Source organism: Tamandua tetradactyla, chromosome 7, assembly GCF_023851605.1.
Source record: "Tamandua tetradactyla isolate mTamTet1 chromosome 7, mTamTet1.pri, whole genome shotgun sequence".
Lineage (NCBI taxonomy): Eukaryota > Metazoa > Chordata > Mammalia > Pilosa > Myrmecophagidae > Tamandua > Tamandua tetradactyla.
Genome location: NC_135333.1, coordinates 40,382,169 through 40,399,198, shown reverse-complemented (window position 1 = coordinate 40,399,198; position 17,030 = coordinate 40,382,169). Strand labels below are relative to the sequence as shown.

The following is a 17,030-nucleotide window of genomic DNA, read 5'->3' as shown; positions in this document are numbered from 1 at the left end:
TTTTCTTTATTGGCTTGTTTACTCTGCCTAAAATTTCCAGTACAATGTTGAATAACAGTGGTGACAACAGGCATCCTTGTCTAGTTCCCGATATTAATCTTTTATCATGTTGAGGAAGTTCCCTTCTGGTCCTACTTTTTAAAATTTATTTATTTATTTTATCAAGGGGTGCTGTATTTTGCCCAAAATGCCTTCTCTGCATCAGCTGAGATGACCACGTGTTCCCCCCTCATTCTATTAATGTAGAATTAATACTATTGACTGTCTTATGTTGAACCATCCTTGAGTTTCTAGACTAAATCCACTTGGTAATGGTGTATAACCCTTTTAAAATACTTTTGGACTTGGTTTGCCAATATTTTCTTGAGGCTATTTCCATCTGCTCTGCAATTTTCTTGTTCTTCTTGGCTTTGTATCAGGGTATTGCCAACTTCCTACAACTAGAAAGTAATCGCTCCTTTTCTATTTTTTGGAGGAGTTTGGGAAGGACTGGTGTAAAATCTTTAAAGGTTTGGTAGAATTCAGCAGTGACACCGTATAGTCCTGGGCTTTTCTTTGTTGGGGATTTGAAATTACGGATTCAATCTTTTTACCTGCTGTAGGTCTGTTGTGACATACGTATTTGTAAATTTTCCAGTTTTCCTTCTGTTATTTTTAGCTTTATTCCATTGTGATCCTAGAAGATACTTCACATGATTTTAATCTAAGATTTAAAATCAAAGATTTGATTTTTCTATCTATATGGTCTATCATGCAAAATGATCCAAGTGTGGTTAAGAAGAACGTGTGTTCTGCTGATGATGGGTGTTCCATATATGTCTATTAGGTCTAACTGGTTAAAGTGTTGTAGTTCAAGTCTGCTTTTATTTATATTGTTTAGATGCTCTATCAATTATTTAAAATAGTGTATTGAAGTCTTCAACCATTATGGTAGAACTATGTATCTTTCCCTTCAATTCTGTCAAATTTTCTTTCATATATTCTGGTATTCTGTTGTTAGGCACATATATGTTTATATATATGTTTATAGTTGTCTGTTCTTGCTGGATTAAACCTTTTATCAACTTACAATATCCTTTGTCTCTTGTAACTTTTTTTACTTAAAGCTTATTTTGTCTAACAATAATATAGCCAGTAACAAACATTTGCAATATATATATATATATTGCAATATACATTTATGACTAATCTAAGTCCACTTTCAAGTAATACTATACCACTTCACAGGTATTGAAGGTACCTTATAACAGAGTATTTCCAATTCCTCCCTCCCATCCATCTTAACATTGCTATCATACATTTCATTTCTGAATGTATGATAAGCTATACTTGTCAAACATATTGTTGCAATTATTTTGAAAAAAGTCATCTGTTTGATTAAGAATAAGAAAAATAAAAGATATATTACCTTCATTAATTCCTTCTTGAATGCTCTTCCTTTCTTTATGCAGATAGTATTTTCTGACTGTGCTGGTTTGAATGTTTCCATGGAGACTGACTCACTCAGTTGCTGGTGCGGCCTTTTGATTAGACTACTCGGTGGAGATGTGGTGCACTCAATCGTGGGTGTGGCCTTTTGATTAGATGGAGATATGACTATACCATTCAAGGTGGGTCTTAGTTTACTGGAGTCTTTAAGAGAACTCAGGGAAAGGGAAAGAGCTCAGCACTTCAGACACTTGGAAAACAGTTGCTAGAGGGCCAACAGATGTAGACATTTGGAGATGCTCGGAGTGCTAACAGAGCAGATGCCTAGACAGAGACACTTGGAGATGCAAAGCCCAGCAGATGTTGCCATGTGCCTTTCCTGGAGATGTTAAGTAAGCCAGAATGCAGCATTTTGCCCAGAGGAGCTAAGTGAAGGTACACAGATGCTTAGAGCGGAAACCACTGGAAGCAGAAGCTGGAAGCTTGGAACCAGGACAAAGACCAGCAGATGCCAGCCACGTGCCTTCCCAGATCGGCCTTTCTTGAGTCAAGGTACCTTTCTCTGGATGCCTCAGTTTGGACATTCTTATGGCCTTAGAACTGTAAACTTGTAACTTAATAAATTATAAAAGACAATCCATTTCTGGTATATTGCATTCTGGCAGCATTTAACAAACTAAAACACTGACCTATATCATAAACTTCTGTTAGAATTTCTTTGCAAAGCAGATCTACTGGTAGCAAATTCCCTCAATGTGTGCTTGTTTGAAACAGTTTTTATTTCACCATCACTTTTGAAGGATACTTTCATTGGATAGAGAAAGAATTCTAAGTTGGTGGGGTTTTTTTTCCTTTCAACACTAAAAATTTACCTCTATAGGAAAAGAGTTTTCTTTCTCTGCTTCCTTCTTTGATTTTCTGCAGTTCAAATGTGATATGCCAGGATGTATATATTTTTGGTATTTATTCTACTTGGAATTCCAAGCTTCCTGGATCTGTGGATTTGATGTTGTTAATAATTTTGAAAATTTCTCAGCCCTTATTGCTTCAAATATTTTTTCTCTTTCTTCTCCTGGTCTCCAATTAAGTGTGTTATACCTTTTGTAACTGTCCTATAGTTACTGGATATCTTTGTTCTGTTTTTCTAGTCTTTTTTTTTTTTTTTTTCCTTTTTGATTTGGGAGGTTTCTAGTGATGTATCTGCAAGCTCAGCTTGTCTTTCCTTGGCCATGTTGAGTCTACCAGTGAGCTCTGACTCTCAGTCTGTTTATTTACCCTTTAGCATGCTTTGTAATTTTTGTTGAAAGTCAGACACAATGTATTGGGTAAAAGAAACAGAGATAAATCGGACTTAAGTGCAAGGATTTGTGTTTATCTGGCTGGAATTTTACTGTTTGCTGTAGCTGTTGGTGAGAGGCTTTTTTTTTTGGTGGTGGGGGGGCTTTTTAAAAAGGGAATTTAATAAGTTGCAAGTTTACAGTTCTAAGGCTGAGGAAATGTCCAAATGAAAGCACCAACAAAAGGTTACCTTCATTCAAGAAGGCTGTTACCTTCCAGAAAACGCCTGTCAGCTGGGAAGGCCCATGGCTGGCTGCTGCATGGCCCTTGCTCCTGGGCTCTGTTGCTTTCAGCCTCTGTTCCTGTATGCACTCCTCACTTTGGTTCTCAAGGGCTGGCTTTCATCTCTTGGCTTCCCTTGGCTCTCTAAAGGTTCTGGTTCGCTTAACATCTCATGGGAAGACACATGGCGATTTCTGCCAGTCTCTTGCCCATGTCTAGGTTGTCACTCCAGGCATCTCCAAACATCTGTGGGTGAAAGGCTTTTTAACATTTCCCAGTTGTCCTTGGATCTCCCTAGAGCCTCCTTCTTAAATGGGGCTGAGAATTGCAGTTCTTTCCAGCTGTAATCCCCTGGTATTGTACGGAGGCACACTGAGTAGTGGCAAGATCTGGGGGAAGCGGGATGGTTCTGTAATCCCACGCCTAAATAGTAGTCTTTTAATGTTTTTGTATCCCTCGGCTGTGGCCTTTGCAAATGCTTCTCAGCTTTATTTTTTCCCTACTACTTAGGTGAGAGGGGCCTGGAGTTGGGTAATTCCATCTCCCATATCTTTTAGGCTCTGGTAAAATGATGTTGGTTAGGTTCTGGTAAAACAGTTTCCCTTGAGGTCAGAACTTTGCCAAGGAGAACATAATGCTCTGGGTGTATTCCAAAATGTTCTCCTTTCTCCTCCAACTGCTGGAAGCATTGGGGTGGGGGTGGGGAGTTCTCATTTTCACAGTGAGAATGCAATGGGCCTCTTGGAGGTAGCAATCACAAAGTGGTGGGGCCCTTCTAAGGCTGGGCCTCCAGGAACCTTTTTTTTCTCAAGCCAATCCATGCTCAGTCTCCAGAAATTAGTCAATAATCCTTTAAGTATTCTTACCTGATTTGGCTTCAGCTGTGGTATATGCTCCTGGCTAGCTGTGATTCTCTTTATCTGCCTACCTCTCCAGTTTTGGGGGGCATGACTTTTTTCCTTGACTTTAATTCTCTGATGGATCTTACAGTCGATTTTCAGATTTTTTCCTTGTTGTTAGGATGGGATGGATGACTTCTAAGCTCTTTATATGTCAGACCAGAAACTGGAAGTCTTTTATTTTTTAATGTCTTAATCATAGCCATTTAAAGTCCTTATTTATTAACTCCAATATTGGAACAGTATTTGGGAATCTTAGCTACTTCATCTCACTTATATACTTATATTTTAAATGTGGAATTGGGAAACAGCACATAGATTGTTATTATTAAATCCAGTCTGAAAATCTTTGTTTTTAAAATCGATAATTTAGTTCATTCAGTTAGGACTTAATGCAGTTATTGTTATACTTAGACATATATCTACCATCTTATGGCTTCCTCTGTTCTATGTTCTTTCTTTCTCCTTTCTTTTTTTCCCCTTTCATTTGAAATTTAATTCAAATGAAAGTTTGAATTAAATTTCATTAAAATTTAATTAAAAAACCATTAAAAGTGTTTTTTTTTTATAAATTCCTTTTATTTTTCTGTCTTAAGTTCACAGTCACTTTTTAGTGGTCACCATAGAGATTGCAACATATATTCTTTGTTTATCTAAATCTAATGTTAACCCCCTTTCTGGGTAATGAAAGGACCTTAGAACAGTAGAACATTTGCCCTGCTCCTCATTATATACTATTGTTAACATTAATACTAATTCTATATACATCTTTAAAATCTTACAAATTCTATTTTATGCAGTCAATATTTACTTAGCTTTACTGCCTTATTTATCCTTGTCTTGCTTATTATTCCCTTCTGAAACTACATATCCCTCTGGGATCCATTTCATTTTCCTTTCTGAAGAACACTGTTTTTGGTGTTTAGTCAAAGTCTTCTGATGATGAATTCTCTCGAGTTTATCTAAAATGTCTATTTTCCCCCTCTTCATTCTTAAAAGGATTTGGGGGGGCAGTGGAGGATACAGAATCCTAGGTTGGCAATTACTTATTTTCAACCCTTTGAAAACATCTCATTTTCTTCTAGCTTCCATATTTCTACCTGATAAGTCATCTGTCAGTCTAATTGTTGCTCCTGTGAAATAATCTGTGTTATTTTTGTATTAGTTATCTATTCCTGTGCAACAAATTGCCCTATATCTCAGGGGCTTAAAACAAGAATACTAATTACTTCAGTTTCTGCGGATTGGGAATCCAGGGGAAGCTTAACTGGGTCCTCTAGATCTGTGACTCTTATAAGGATTCACATCCCAGCACTCTCACTAGTGTTGGCAGGACACAGTTCCCCATGAGCTGCTGGCTGGAGGCCTTTCACACATCCTTGTCCTGTGGGCCTCTCCACAAAGCAGTTTACAACATGGGAGCTTCACCAGAGTAAGCAAGCAGGAGGGGAGGAGGGTACCAGCAAGAAGGAAACCACAATCTTTTCTAACCAAATCATGGAAGAGACGTTTCACTATTTTTCCCATATTCTGCTTGTTAGAAGTGAGTCAATAGTACAAACCAGAGGAGAGTCTCATCACACAAAAGTGTGGACAAAGAGAGAGGAATCACTGGGAACCATGTGTGAAGCCACCTATTGCATATCTCAAGTTGCTTTAAAGATTTTTTTCTTTGTCATTGGTTTTCAGCAGTATTACTATATGGTATTTTCTTTGATTTGTCCTGCTTGTTTGAGCTTGATACTTGTTTATGAGCTTTGGAGGCTTCTCAGCTAACATCTCTTTGAAACTGATTCTGCCCCATTGTGATGTGGGGAATAAACCTTTGTAGGGCCTGCTTTATCTTCTATTAAAATGTACATAATTGTAAAAAAAAAAGTACATAAATATATTCACTATGTTTGAAGTGGAAAATGATTATCCCACCAAAATGCCCTTTAGCTTGTGAAGTTGTTCATCTCAAATTGTTCAAAGAATGTCTTTTTCCAAGAGTCCCAAAACACTGTTTTCATACAAACCCTGCCAAAGTATAAACATGTTTACCCTGTTGTGACAAGCATATGCTGCTTCTGCAAGTCTGTTTATGTACTGAGATAAAACTTAAAGCTACTTCACTCAAAAGAGATAAACACCTGTCATACACCAAAGCTTTTAATGATTTTCATAACCCATCATGTAATGGAGTATGTATCTATGGCTTTAACCAACCAGAACATAGATGATGCAGCTGAGAGCTAACAGAGTGGGAGGTACAGTTATTCATACAGACACCCAGTTAGTCTATAAGTTCAGCCTACAAACCACTGAGGATCAACTGAGTATTGACTCCTTTGTGGCTCTTGCTCTGTGTCTCTAGAGCTGACTGTTGCACACTGATTATGTGGTAGGTCCATTCCCTTGTGCAGTTGGGGCAAGAACATCTGCAAGTAGTGGTCAGTAGACACACTGGCTGAGAGTGAGTTCTGGCTGAGACATACAGAAAGAGACAGAGATTAATGTCTGGAAATGGAGCCCCTCTCCTTTCCTTGCTAGCAACTGCTGTTTCACTTATTGGGAGGCATAACAGAACAATCTGTCCAAGCTAAGTGGTGGTCATGTACAATTTTCTCATGATATTGCCTGTTGGTCACATTCCAAACTCAAGGTTTTAGTTTTGACTTTGAAGTGTTATTACTAAAAATAAAACATGGTCTCTCTTCTCAAACTCCAAATACAGGCCTTTTAACTGTGCCCCTATATCTCTTAACCTATTCTTCTGCATTTTTCATCATTTTGCCGCTTAGTGCTTCATTCTGGCTCCTTTTTACTGGTCTATCTTTGATTTACTATTTCTCTTTTGTGGCTAAACTCATCCTTAGGTTCTTAATTTTCATTATATTTTTTCAGTTCAAGTATTTCCATTCTGGGAATCTAAAATCGTACAGCCACTGTGGAAAAGCAGTATGGCAGCTCCTTAAATATTAAATTAAAAAATTACCATATCACCCTGCAATTCCACTCCTAGGTAATCAAAGAAACGGAAAAGAGAGGCTCAAAGAGATACCTATACACTAGTGTTCACAGCAGCATTATTCACAGCCACGCAAAGGTGCAAACAACTCGTGTCCATCAACGTGAATGGATAAACAAAATGTGGTCCATACACCCAGTGGAATACTACTCAGCTGTAGGAAGGAATGAAGTTCTGAGACATACTGCAACATGGATAAACCATGAAAATATTATGCTGAGTGAAATAAGATAGGCACATAAGGACAAATACAGTATGATTTTACTTGTAAGAATTATCTTGAAATAGAAAATTCATAGAGGGAGAAAGTAAATTAGAGGTTATAAAGGGAGGGAAATGGGAGTTATTGCTTAGTGGGTAGTCATAAATTTTGGAAATTTTAAAATAAAATTAATGAAAAAATTTTCATTCAATCCTTTCATAATGTTTTGCTGACATTTTCAGTAGTATTTTTCAGTTTAAACATATTAAACAAGGTTATTTAAAATTTCTGATAACTGCATTAGGTGGTGCCCCTCTACGTTTGTTTCTATTAGCTATGGTTTTTTTTTTATTTTTATATCATGTTGTCTTGTCTCCTCATATTATTTTTAATTGAATGCTAGAGAACCTATATGAAAACTGTAGAAATATTGAAACTGAGAATGATGTCCTCTTTCCCCAGGGAGGCTTATGTTTGTTTCTACCAGCTCCCGGGAACTGGAGTACCCTGAGATGCCTATGTCACAGTCCACCAGCATCACCTCAATTTGATTTTGGGGACTGAAATGACTTGAACCTGAATAAGTCTTTGGGAAAAGCGATTTCTGGCTCACTCTTTCTCTTCTGCCACAGCCTCTGGAGCCTGGGCTTAGGAAAGGAGAAGGTCACCTGGGCCACAAGGCCTTCACCTTGCCCCTAGAGCTAAGGTAAGCACTGCTCAGCCTCCTTAGCCTGTCTGCCTCTTCCTCCGAAATGAAAGATGCCCCCAGAGGGAAAAAGCAGCCTGAATCCTGGACTCACCTCCTCGAACATCTCTATTCACACATCCTGATCCTGAACTTTTTCACTACCTTGCTAGCAATTCCAAACAGGGGCTTTTAAATATTTTCTCCAGTGTTTTCAGTTGTCTGCAGATGAATGTGATAAGAATTCCTGTCAACCATTACTGGATCTCCCTTTTTTTTTAATGTTAATACTGCTCTGAAAAAAAATCCTCTTTAGTCCCTAATGATATCACCTTCCTTCCTTGACCACCCATAGTATGAATATTTCTTTCTACTCACTTTGAATTGGTCTTGCTGGTCTCTATTTTATATATATATATATATTTTCTTTTCTTTTTTTTCATGGGCAGGCACTAGGAATTGAACCCAGGTCTCCAGCATGGCACGTGAGAACTCTGTTTTATATTTTAGTCTTGCCTTACCACCACTGAACCAAAACATCCTTAAATGAAGGGATGATGTCTTAACATCTCTTCTGTTTCTTTTTTTCCTTCAGAGTATGGCACAATCTTAAACTCATGTGGTCTAACTTGTTGTCTGTATCAGTCTCTTTTTTAAAAATTGATCCTTTATAAAGTTCACCACAATACTGATTCATTTGGCAAAGACACTGTCTTTTTGTTGCAAGAACATCTGCAAGCCCTTGTGAGCCTCTTCATTTTCTGACCAGTTCTTGGTCACAAGAGGTCTTCTGCCCTGGCAGCTCAGAATCCAGTCGTCTGGTCTGCAGCTGACTGTGGTTAAAATTACCACAAAAAAACGAAATTGATTTTCAGGCCATTCACTAATTGAAATAAAATACAAAAACGTAATACAGATCACACACAGCTCGTGGGAGAAACTAAGACTACCCACCCTTCCATTCCAGAGTACTCTGTAGGAAGCACACGCGCAGTGACACATGTGCTTGGGCTCACTTGGATGCTTATGTATAAATTTGAAAAAAATCAAACAGCCTAACTTTTACCCTCGGAGACATTTCAAAGATGCAAAATTCACAGCATAAGATAGTACTATCTCTCTACATGATTCACAGATAACAAAGGTATTTTCCATATACCAGGTAAAACCAAGTCTCGCTCCTAACAAAATTACCTAAAAAAGCAACAAAGCTTTAAAGCATTTAAGATTATGAGAACCAGAATTCAAAATGCCTAATAAAAAGGGAATGGTTAAGCCCACTAAAGTCCATTTTTATGATGCAGCCATTAAGATTATTTTTCAGAAGCATTTTTAATATATAAAAAAAACTTATACTATAATGTTAAGTAAAATGTAGGCCGTATGTCTGCATGAGGCTCTCTTCTCAGTCCACTCTCTCCCTAGATGATCTCATTAATTTCCACAGGTTCAAATATCATCTACATGTAAAATTATTGACTCCCAATATACTTCCAATAATGACCTATCTTCTGAGCTCATCCTCTATATCCAATTACTTCTTTTTAAATAATTTCTACATGGTTGTCTCAAAGGCATCTCAAACTTAATTTACCCAAAACAGAATTCTTGACTCTCCCTGAGCCAAACAAAACACCATTAGAACGATTCTTCATACCAAACCTTCCCACCTCAGTACATGCATAATCACCTATCCAGATGTTTACCAAGACCTCAGCAATCCGTCTTGTTTCCTTCACTTACCCCCACCCACAAGGAATCCATGAGAAAATCCTAGGTGTCCTATCTCCAACATATATATCAAACTCAACCCTTTCTCTCCATTTCCATTGCTCATGCTTGTCTAAGTCATTATCATCACTAGCCCCACACATCATTTCTCTACTTCCTTTCTTTCTCTTCTCCAATCCACTTTCCACACCACATCAAGAGGAGTCATTTAAAAAATGTTAAGTGGATCTTCTCACTCCTCTGCTTAAAACTGTTCAATAGCCTCCTTATGTGCTTTGAATAAAATTCAAATTCCTTTCGAGGCCTACAATGACCTGACCCCTGCTTCCCCCTCTGACCTAGACTCATGGCATTCTGCCCTAGTTACCAGGTTTGAGCCTCCTGGCCACCCTCTAGGTCCAGTTTCAGGGCCTCTGCACTTGCTGGCCCCCTGGCTTACATGTGCTTACTCTGGTTCTCTGCCTGCCAGGTACCTTCTGAGCTCTCTGGCTTTGGCTCAGATGTGACCACCTCAAAAAGGACATCCCAGGTACCCTGCATGTCATCACCCTCTTTGTTGTCTCCATGATACCTGCCACAATACCTAATGCTCTTGGTTTAGGTATTTATCTGTTACATTTTCTGCCATCCTCATCAGAATGTGCACTTCATGAGAGCAGGAACCCAGTACTTGGTGTGCTGCTTGAGGAAGAAATTTAGGCTCAGAGTGGTGAAACAACTTATTCAAGTCCACACAGCTGGGAAGAGTGGCACTGCTCCCATGCAGCTCCCCCTCACACTACATCCAGAGCCACAATCTAGGCATTTCTACTACATTTACTCCCCACACTTCTGAGAAGAGAAACCATCGTTTTCTTCCTCATTCATTCTCTTCCAATTAGCTATACTAATTAATCATTAAGGAGTTACTGCTGTGACTCTGCACACTAATCTGTAACTCAACTTTCTCATCCATAAAATGGGGTTAACACTAGAATTCACCATGTAGTTGCTATGAGAGCTAAATACTTAACATTTTGAAGTGCCAAGAACATTAGACCACCACCTGGTACTCAATAAGCATAATACAAGAGATTGCTTACTGAATAGAATATATTTACTGACCACTTACTATATGTTCAGAACTGCAGGTGACAGGAGATGCAGGAGAAAAGCTGCAGGCTCCACTCTCGATGTCTAGGCACTTCCATCAGAAACAGTCGCAATAAAGGTAGTATAGATTTACAATGCATATAATAGCAATGATAATAAGAATAACTAATAAAGGATACATACCAGGTGCCAGGAACTATTCCAGGATTTACATGCATTTCTTTATTTTTATTCTCATAACACCCCTAAAAGGTAGGTGGTATCATTAGCCCCATTTTAGAAATGGAGGCACAGAGAACTTATGCATTCTGCCAAAGACAATAGAGGTGAGAGAACGGGGACTGGAACCAGGAACTCCAGTGTCAGAGATTATGTTTTCAACTCCTACAATTGACAAAGTGGTGCTGAAAGTTATATCCATGCTATAAAACACTACCTAAGTTCTTGCTTAAATTATGTAAAATATGCTAATGACAACTTTTATCATAAATGGAGCAAGTATATTATGGTGTTCAAACAGAAAGAATATTTAAGGGTTTAATTTAAACAAGAATAAACAATTATAAAAACCTACAAAAGCTCTTTTCTCATTGAAATAAATGTCTCTCTGGTTGTGATGATGAAAGTCCTATGAATGAGTAACTACTAGAACCACCACATTTTCAGATAAAAGTTGCTTAATAAATCATATATATTCTAGATGGTAAATCAATTTCATATTACAGAATATCACCTAAGTAGAATTTGACCTAAAAAATCCAAATAAATGTATAAAAATGTGAAGGGAAAAAGTAACAGATTTTGTGTCTTACAAATGCAAGGAAAAACCCTGAATTCGTTTTTGAAAACTAGGTTTTTAATTTATTTCCTTTATACAAACCACTACAGCTACAATTATCAGAACCTTGGACAGCACAGGGGACTTTTTAAAGCACTAGTTTTGAATCAGATCATAAGTATTAAGGTTCGTCCTCAACTTCTATGCATTTTGAAATTCAGCCTTATTTTCTCTGCTTTATATATAAAAACTGAGTCTTTTCTGTGCAGAACTTTCTGATGGAATATAACTTTTAAAGAAAATCTTCCTTCTTACAAAGACGGGAATTTTTGTTCTAATCTTTGTTTATTTACTCAAGACAGAAAATGTGTGATGTAAATAATATTTAAATCCCAGGTGCTGTAATAAGAGCACAACAGCAATGCTTAAATTTTTCTTGACCTAATATATACGTATATAAAACATTACTTTTTTACTTAAAATTTACTAGTTGGTAGCCCCAAAATCACCTCAATTATTCTCTATATCCCATTTTGCAAAATGGACATATTTTAATAGTTTCCAAGCTCTGGATTTAGATTTTGAAGTTACTGAACAAAGATGCACCTCAATATTAGATTTCAAAAAAAGAGATGTATTAATATGGATGGACACATATATTATGGACAAGTTCTAATAGTCTAGCATTGACATTATGAAAATAAATGTTTTTGAATTCTTTACATCTATTGTTCTTAAGACATAAAAAAAATCATTCTTACATTTTTTATAATGCAACTGTGTGACTGTGAAAAACCTATTGCCTGATGCTCCTTTTACCTAGGGTATGGACAGATGAGTAAAAAATAAGGATAAAAAATAAATAATAGAGGGGACAAAGGTTAAAATAAATTTGGTAGAAGGAAATACCTTCTATCTAGGTCAGATAAGGAGGGGTAAGTTGTATGGTATGTATGAGTTTTTTCTTTTTTCATTTCTTTTTCTGGGTGATGCAAATGTTCTAAAAAATGACCGTGGTGAAGAATATACAACTAAGTGATGATATTGTGAGCTACTGATTGTACACCATGTCTGGAATGTTTGTATGTTTACATGTTGACATTTATCAATAAAAATATTTTAAAAATCATTCTGCAAATTTGTGGATTCAATATCAAGTAAGAAGATTTTCCTCATTACCTTTTAAAATGAAGCAGACTAAAAAAGGCACTGCTTTGTCAGACTGCTCTTGAAAGCAGTAATATGGTCACAAAACTCGCTGTGACCATTCTTTCTCTTTACAAGGTTTGCAATGCTGGCCTCTTTTCTTCTTCCTAAACAAGTGCCCGAGGTGGTGATTTAATCCTCTATAGCTCATCAAACAAGGCTCTCAGAAGCCCCCAGCCCATGGGGCGAGGGCAGGGTCAGTGGAGGAACTCATTCACCCCGGGAATGGGAACGGGGCCACTGTAATACGGCCATCAGCACGTTTTCACTCTGTGAGTCCCACATTTCCTATTTGGAAAGCACATAACTATTCCCCAACACTGTCTTTTCACAAGTTCCCTTTCATTTATTTGTGTTTGTTGTTATGTGGCCTATGCTGCCATGTTTGTGTGATTTCCCTGGTGTGCACACACCCATTGAGGGAGGAAAAAGAAGTGTCTACTGCAAACTTGTAAAAAGGAAAAAAGAACTCCCACTGATTTTTCCTCTGCCCAGTCTTCCATTTGCAGAATAGGACTTTAACTCTTTGTGCACCAGAACAGAATGACTTCTTTGTGCATTTTAAACTCTGGAATGGGTTCTTTCCAGATGGAAATGTCATGAGAGAAATTTTATTTATAAGTTACCACAATCCTAGAAAGAAGCTGAAATTTCTTCTAAGTTATATAGAGTATACTAAATAGCATATGGGAGAATTTTAATTTCATTTTTAACATGCTTAAGCTGTTTTTACAAAGCAACTTAAGGATGGTAATAAAAACTGGAGCACTTTTCTTCTTTGTAACAGTATTTTTGTAAAGCTTTTGGTTGGGTCTTTGTTTTTACTTTGGAAGTTCAACATGAACTGTTCAAAATCTCTAGATATTTTAGTTTAGTAACAAGGTGGCTCAACAAGATAATAAGATTTCAAAATTTACAACGTGGCCTCTCACTAAACTTGTTGATTATTAACGATCTGGGTGGTTATAAGACTCTAGTGTCCATTGAATCCAGTTCTACTTCTGACATAGGTAGGCAGGTAGGTAAGCAGGTAAGTAGGTAGGTAGATGGTAATGAAAGACACAGAGATACAGGTCAAATGAATTGCCCCTGCCCCAAACTACTTTTGTAGTTGCACTGAAGTCTTGGACAAAACTGATACCTATATAAGAGGTACCTTTATAAGATGGTGCTTTTTAAACTAAGAAGATACAGATGTAGCTTTCCTACTATGCACTGCACACAAAATAGACTATAAAATATTCCTCCCCCATAACTGAAGTAGGAAGGTGTGTAAGATTCAGGCATTAACCTTTAGATGTCATCTGTTTTGAGAAGTATAAGTCTAGACAATTCGGAACAAGAAGATTTAATTATTCACATTTCCTCTCATTCCCTGCTCCATTCGAAAGGAACAGGCTCAATGACAACGCAGCTGAGTTCCTAAAATGAAGAGCTAGGGCTCTCTATTCTTCAGCATCTCTCAAATTAATTAACTGAAAATGAGTCTTGTCAATGTTTTGGAAAGGCATAAGAGGTGAAAAGAGATTGCTGGAATTAATCACAGTGAGAAACTACTTCAACTGCCTGCCAGAGTTCAGAAAACCCAAAGAGAAGAGGAAAATAAAAGGAATGAAGTTGACTTGCCATCTGAAGGAACAAACAGAATTCAAGCAAACATCCAAGTCTTTGCCACATACGTGATGTGCCCTCAAAGAGAATTTATTATTTGCTGCCACAGTACGTACAATATACTACTTGGGTATACACTGTATCCATGGGGACAAAGGCAAACCAGACAGTTATGTTTTTAAAGCAAAGAAACAACAGAATACTTGAGTACTTTCACTTGGAAGCATATATGCATTTAATTCAATTATCTAAAAGATTCACGTTACTGCATTTGCACTTATAGATCTTCAAACACTTGCAATTTCACGTACTTCAGAAGATGAAAAATCCATGAAATAGACTCAAAACTTCAGATGCTTGGGTGGAGAGTTCATTCACTAAGAAAACAGAAACAAAACTGCATATATAACACGTCTATTTATGAGAATCATCCGAGAAAGGGAGAAAATACAGAGAATTTTGGCCAATGATCAAAACCTGAAAACACTCATTCTACGGGAAACTTTGTACTTTTTATTACAATGAACATTAGCTACCTTTTAAAGAAAATCTTACTTGTCAGAAGCTTACTTTTAGACTATGCATAAATTTTGATAAGTTTACACTTCTCTCCCAGGATGAGTGTGAAATTTTAACTTTATAAGAAATCATTTTAGAAGACAAAATTCTCCCACCTGTGTTCTTAGAAAGGACCTTATCACTCCCAAGGCAATGAAGAGGGGAACAATTTTCTCCAAACTGAAAGAGATTCAAAGTTCCCTTTAGGGTACTTACCAGGGAGGTGCTTCACTAGTGGACTTTAGAATCAACTTTTCACCCCTCTTTTCAACTTCAAAACCCATTTTTTTAAGTAGGGATGGGTCTGCCAGCCCCTGGTCTTCCATCTTTGCAATCAAATCTTGGTTTTGGCTGTTGTCTTCTGTAAGGTTTCGGACTGCATACACCACCCACTGGGTCATAACTGGAGCCAGAATGAAGGAATCTGCCAACAATACTTTCCTGTTTTATAACTTCACATGAGCACTGGGCCAAATTATGGGAAAAGAGGGTAGAGGAGAACAGCACACTGAAAATCCAGAACCAATTTAATAGGTTTTTCTTGAGGATGCACAATGAATATGTAACCAGAGCAAAAAAAAATAAAAAATAAAAAAATTAAAAAGCTCGAAGAAGGCATAAGCACAGGTGTGCCCAGCGGGTGAGTGTGAGGCCCAGAAACTCCTACCCAACGGTGCTTTGTCAGCACAGGGGCAGGAACGAAAGGGGAAGCAAAGGCTCACAACAGTGAAAACTGAAGTTTATGGACACAAGCACACAAACACTCTTTATCTTTGTAAGATAATGATGTTATTGTGTCACCAGAAAAGAATAAGAGAAACAATACAGAATCGGTCAATAAGATGTGTTAGAATCCAACAGGAAAATCATCTTGTTTAAAGCAAGCACAGTTATAAATAAGAATGGTTTCCTAGGAGTCACTGTGGAATTTCCCTCATTCAGTGTTTTCAAGATGAAGCCAGAATGCCTTTGAAGAATTTGGTGTGCTCAGGCTGAATGCCCTCTCTGGAAGGTCTGTCTCGAACTTGCCTTCCTGCGCCATGGGCCCTGGCTGTAAATGCTCTCCAAGGCATCCTCCAAATCAGACAGGAGGTAGGGAAGGAAGAATATGATTGCACCACTGCATTAATTACTAAGTTATTTTGTTTAGTTAACAAGAACAGTGTAACAATGAAAACAACTGAATTACTACCATATATATTTTTATAAAAGATTTTATAAAGACTGCTGAGGAGACTGCTCTTTGAGTCTCTGCCCACAAGGGCCCGGCATGCTAAGTCAGAGGAAAGCCCAGGGTAGAGGAGATGCTTTCCCCACAAAGGGCACCCTCTTTGGCCAATATCAGATGGAAGGTGGCAAAAAAAACACCTTCTCCCTGATGACTGCCCGATATCTCCCACCCAGGCACTTTCAATGTCAAAACTTGGGAATTTGTGTATCCACAAGGTATTGTATCCTTCAGCCAAATACCTGGTGTTTCTGATCCTGCCCTAGACACTGCCACAGTGTTGAGGCTGGTGCTGAGATAATGACAGCCTCTCCAAACTGAACCTGGAAGCCAAAAAAAGAAAGCCTCAATACCCAGAAAGCCTGTGGCTCACTCTTGTAGTACTGGGAAAGAAAATGAATCAAACTGGTACTTTTCCTAGTTCAACAGTCTTAAAGAAAAAAAAAAAACTGAACCTATTCTCTAAGGTTAGACAACTGAGATATAAAAAACACAAGCAATTTTCTGCTCAGGATGTGTTTACTTAGGGTTTACACGGTTGCCCATGTTAGAGAGTCCCTGTGAAGCATGCAAGTTGGTCCCCCACCCTGGCACGCCCTCCCTGACTCCCCGTGGTGGGCCGGGGCCCTCTGCCAGCCTTGAGACCCAGGCTGGAATTGGCTCCTGCCTGGCCTGTCTCTCCCAGCTGCTCCAGCACAGGTCATTTATTTCTGCACTCCGGCGCAGGGGATCATTTATTTCTGGGGCCTCTGGGCTTAGACGCAGAGTTTGGTATGAAGAAGAGACTATAACAAATGTTTGTTGAGTGAATGATCAGAAGGTCTTTGGAGCCTTATCATCAAAACCACTTGTGGATATAAAGGACTGACCTTTTTCTGGATGGCACAGAACAGGAATTGTCAGTTGCCAAGCTGATGCTGAGTCTACTGTCATCCATCTTTGGTGGAGAAAATGTCCGTTCTCATGTTGCCATTTATCTATTATCCTTTCATGATAGATTCCAGTTCCCTAATAAGTCTGTATTTCTTTTCTGGAGGCAGAA

The 17,030-nt window shown here is 38.0% G+C and overlaps 1 protein-coding gene across 1 annotated transcript in view; it reads right to left on the bottom strand.

Moving 5' to 3' along the window:
* Positions 1-14,271: 14,271 nt before the first annotated feature.
* ATXN10 (ataxin 10) overlaps positions 14,272-17,030 on the bottom strand; it is a 288,405-nt gene continuing 285,646 nt past the window's right edge. The window contains exons 11-12 of the mRNA XM_077169167.1: positions 14,977-15,163; positions 14,272-14,579 (exon numbers count right to left, since the gene is read on the bottom strand). Coding sequence (XP_077025282.1) covers positions 14,573-14,579; positions 14,977-15,163 — 194 coding nt within the window. The 3' untranslated portion in view covers positions 14,272-14,572. The remainder of the gene's footprint in view (positions 14,580-14,976; positions 15,164-17,030) is intronic.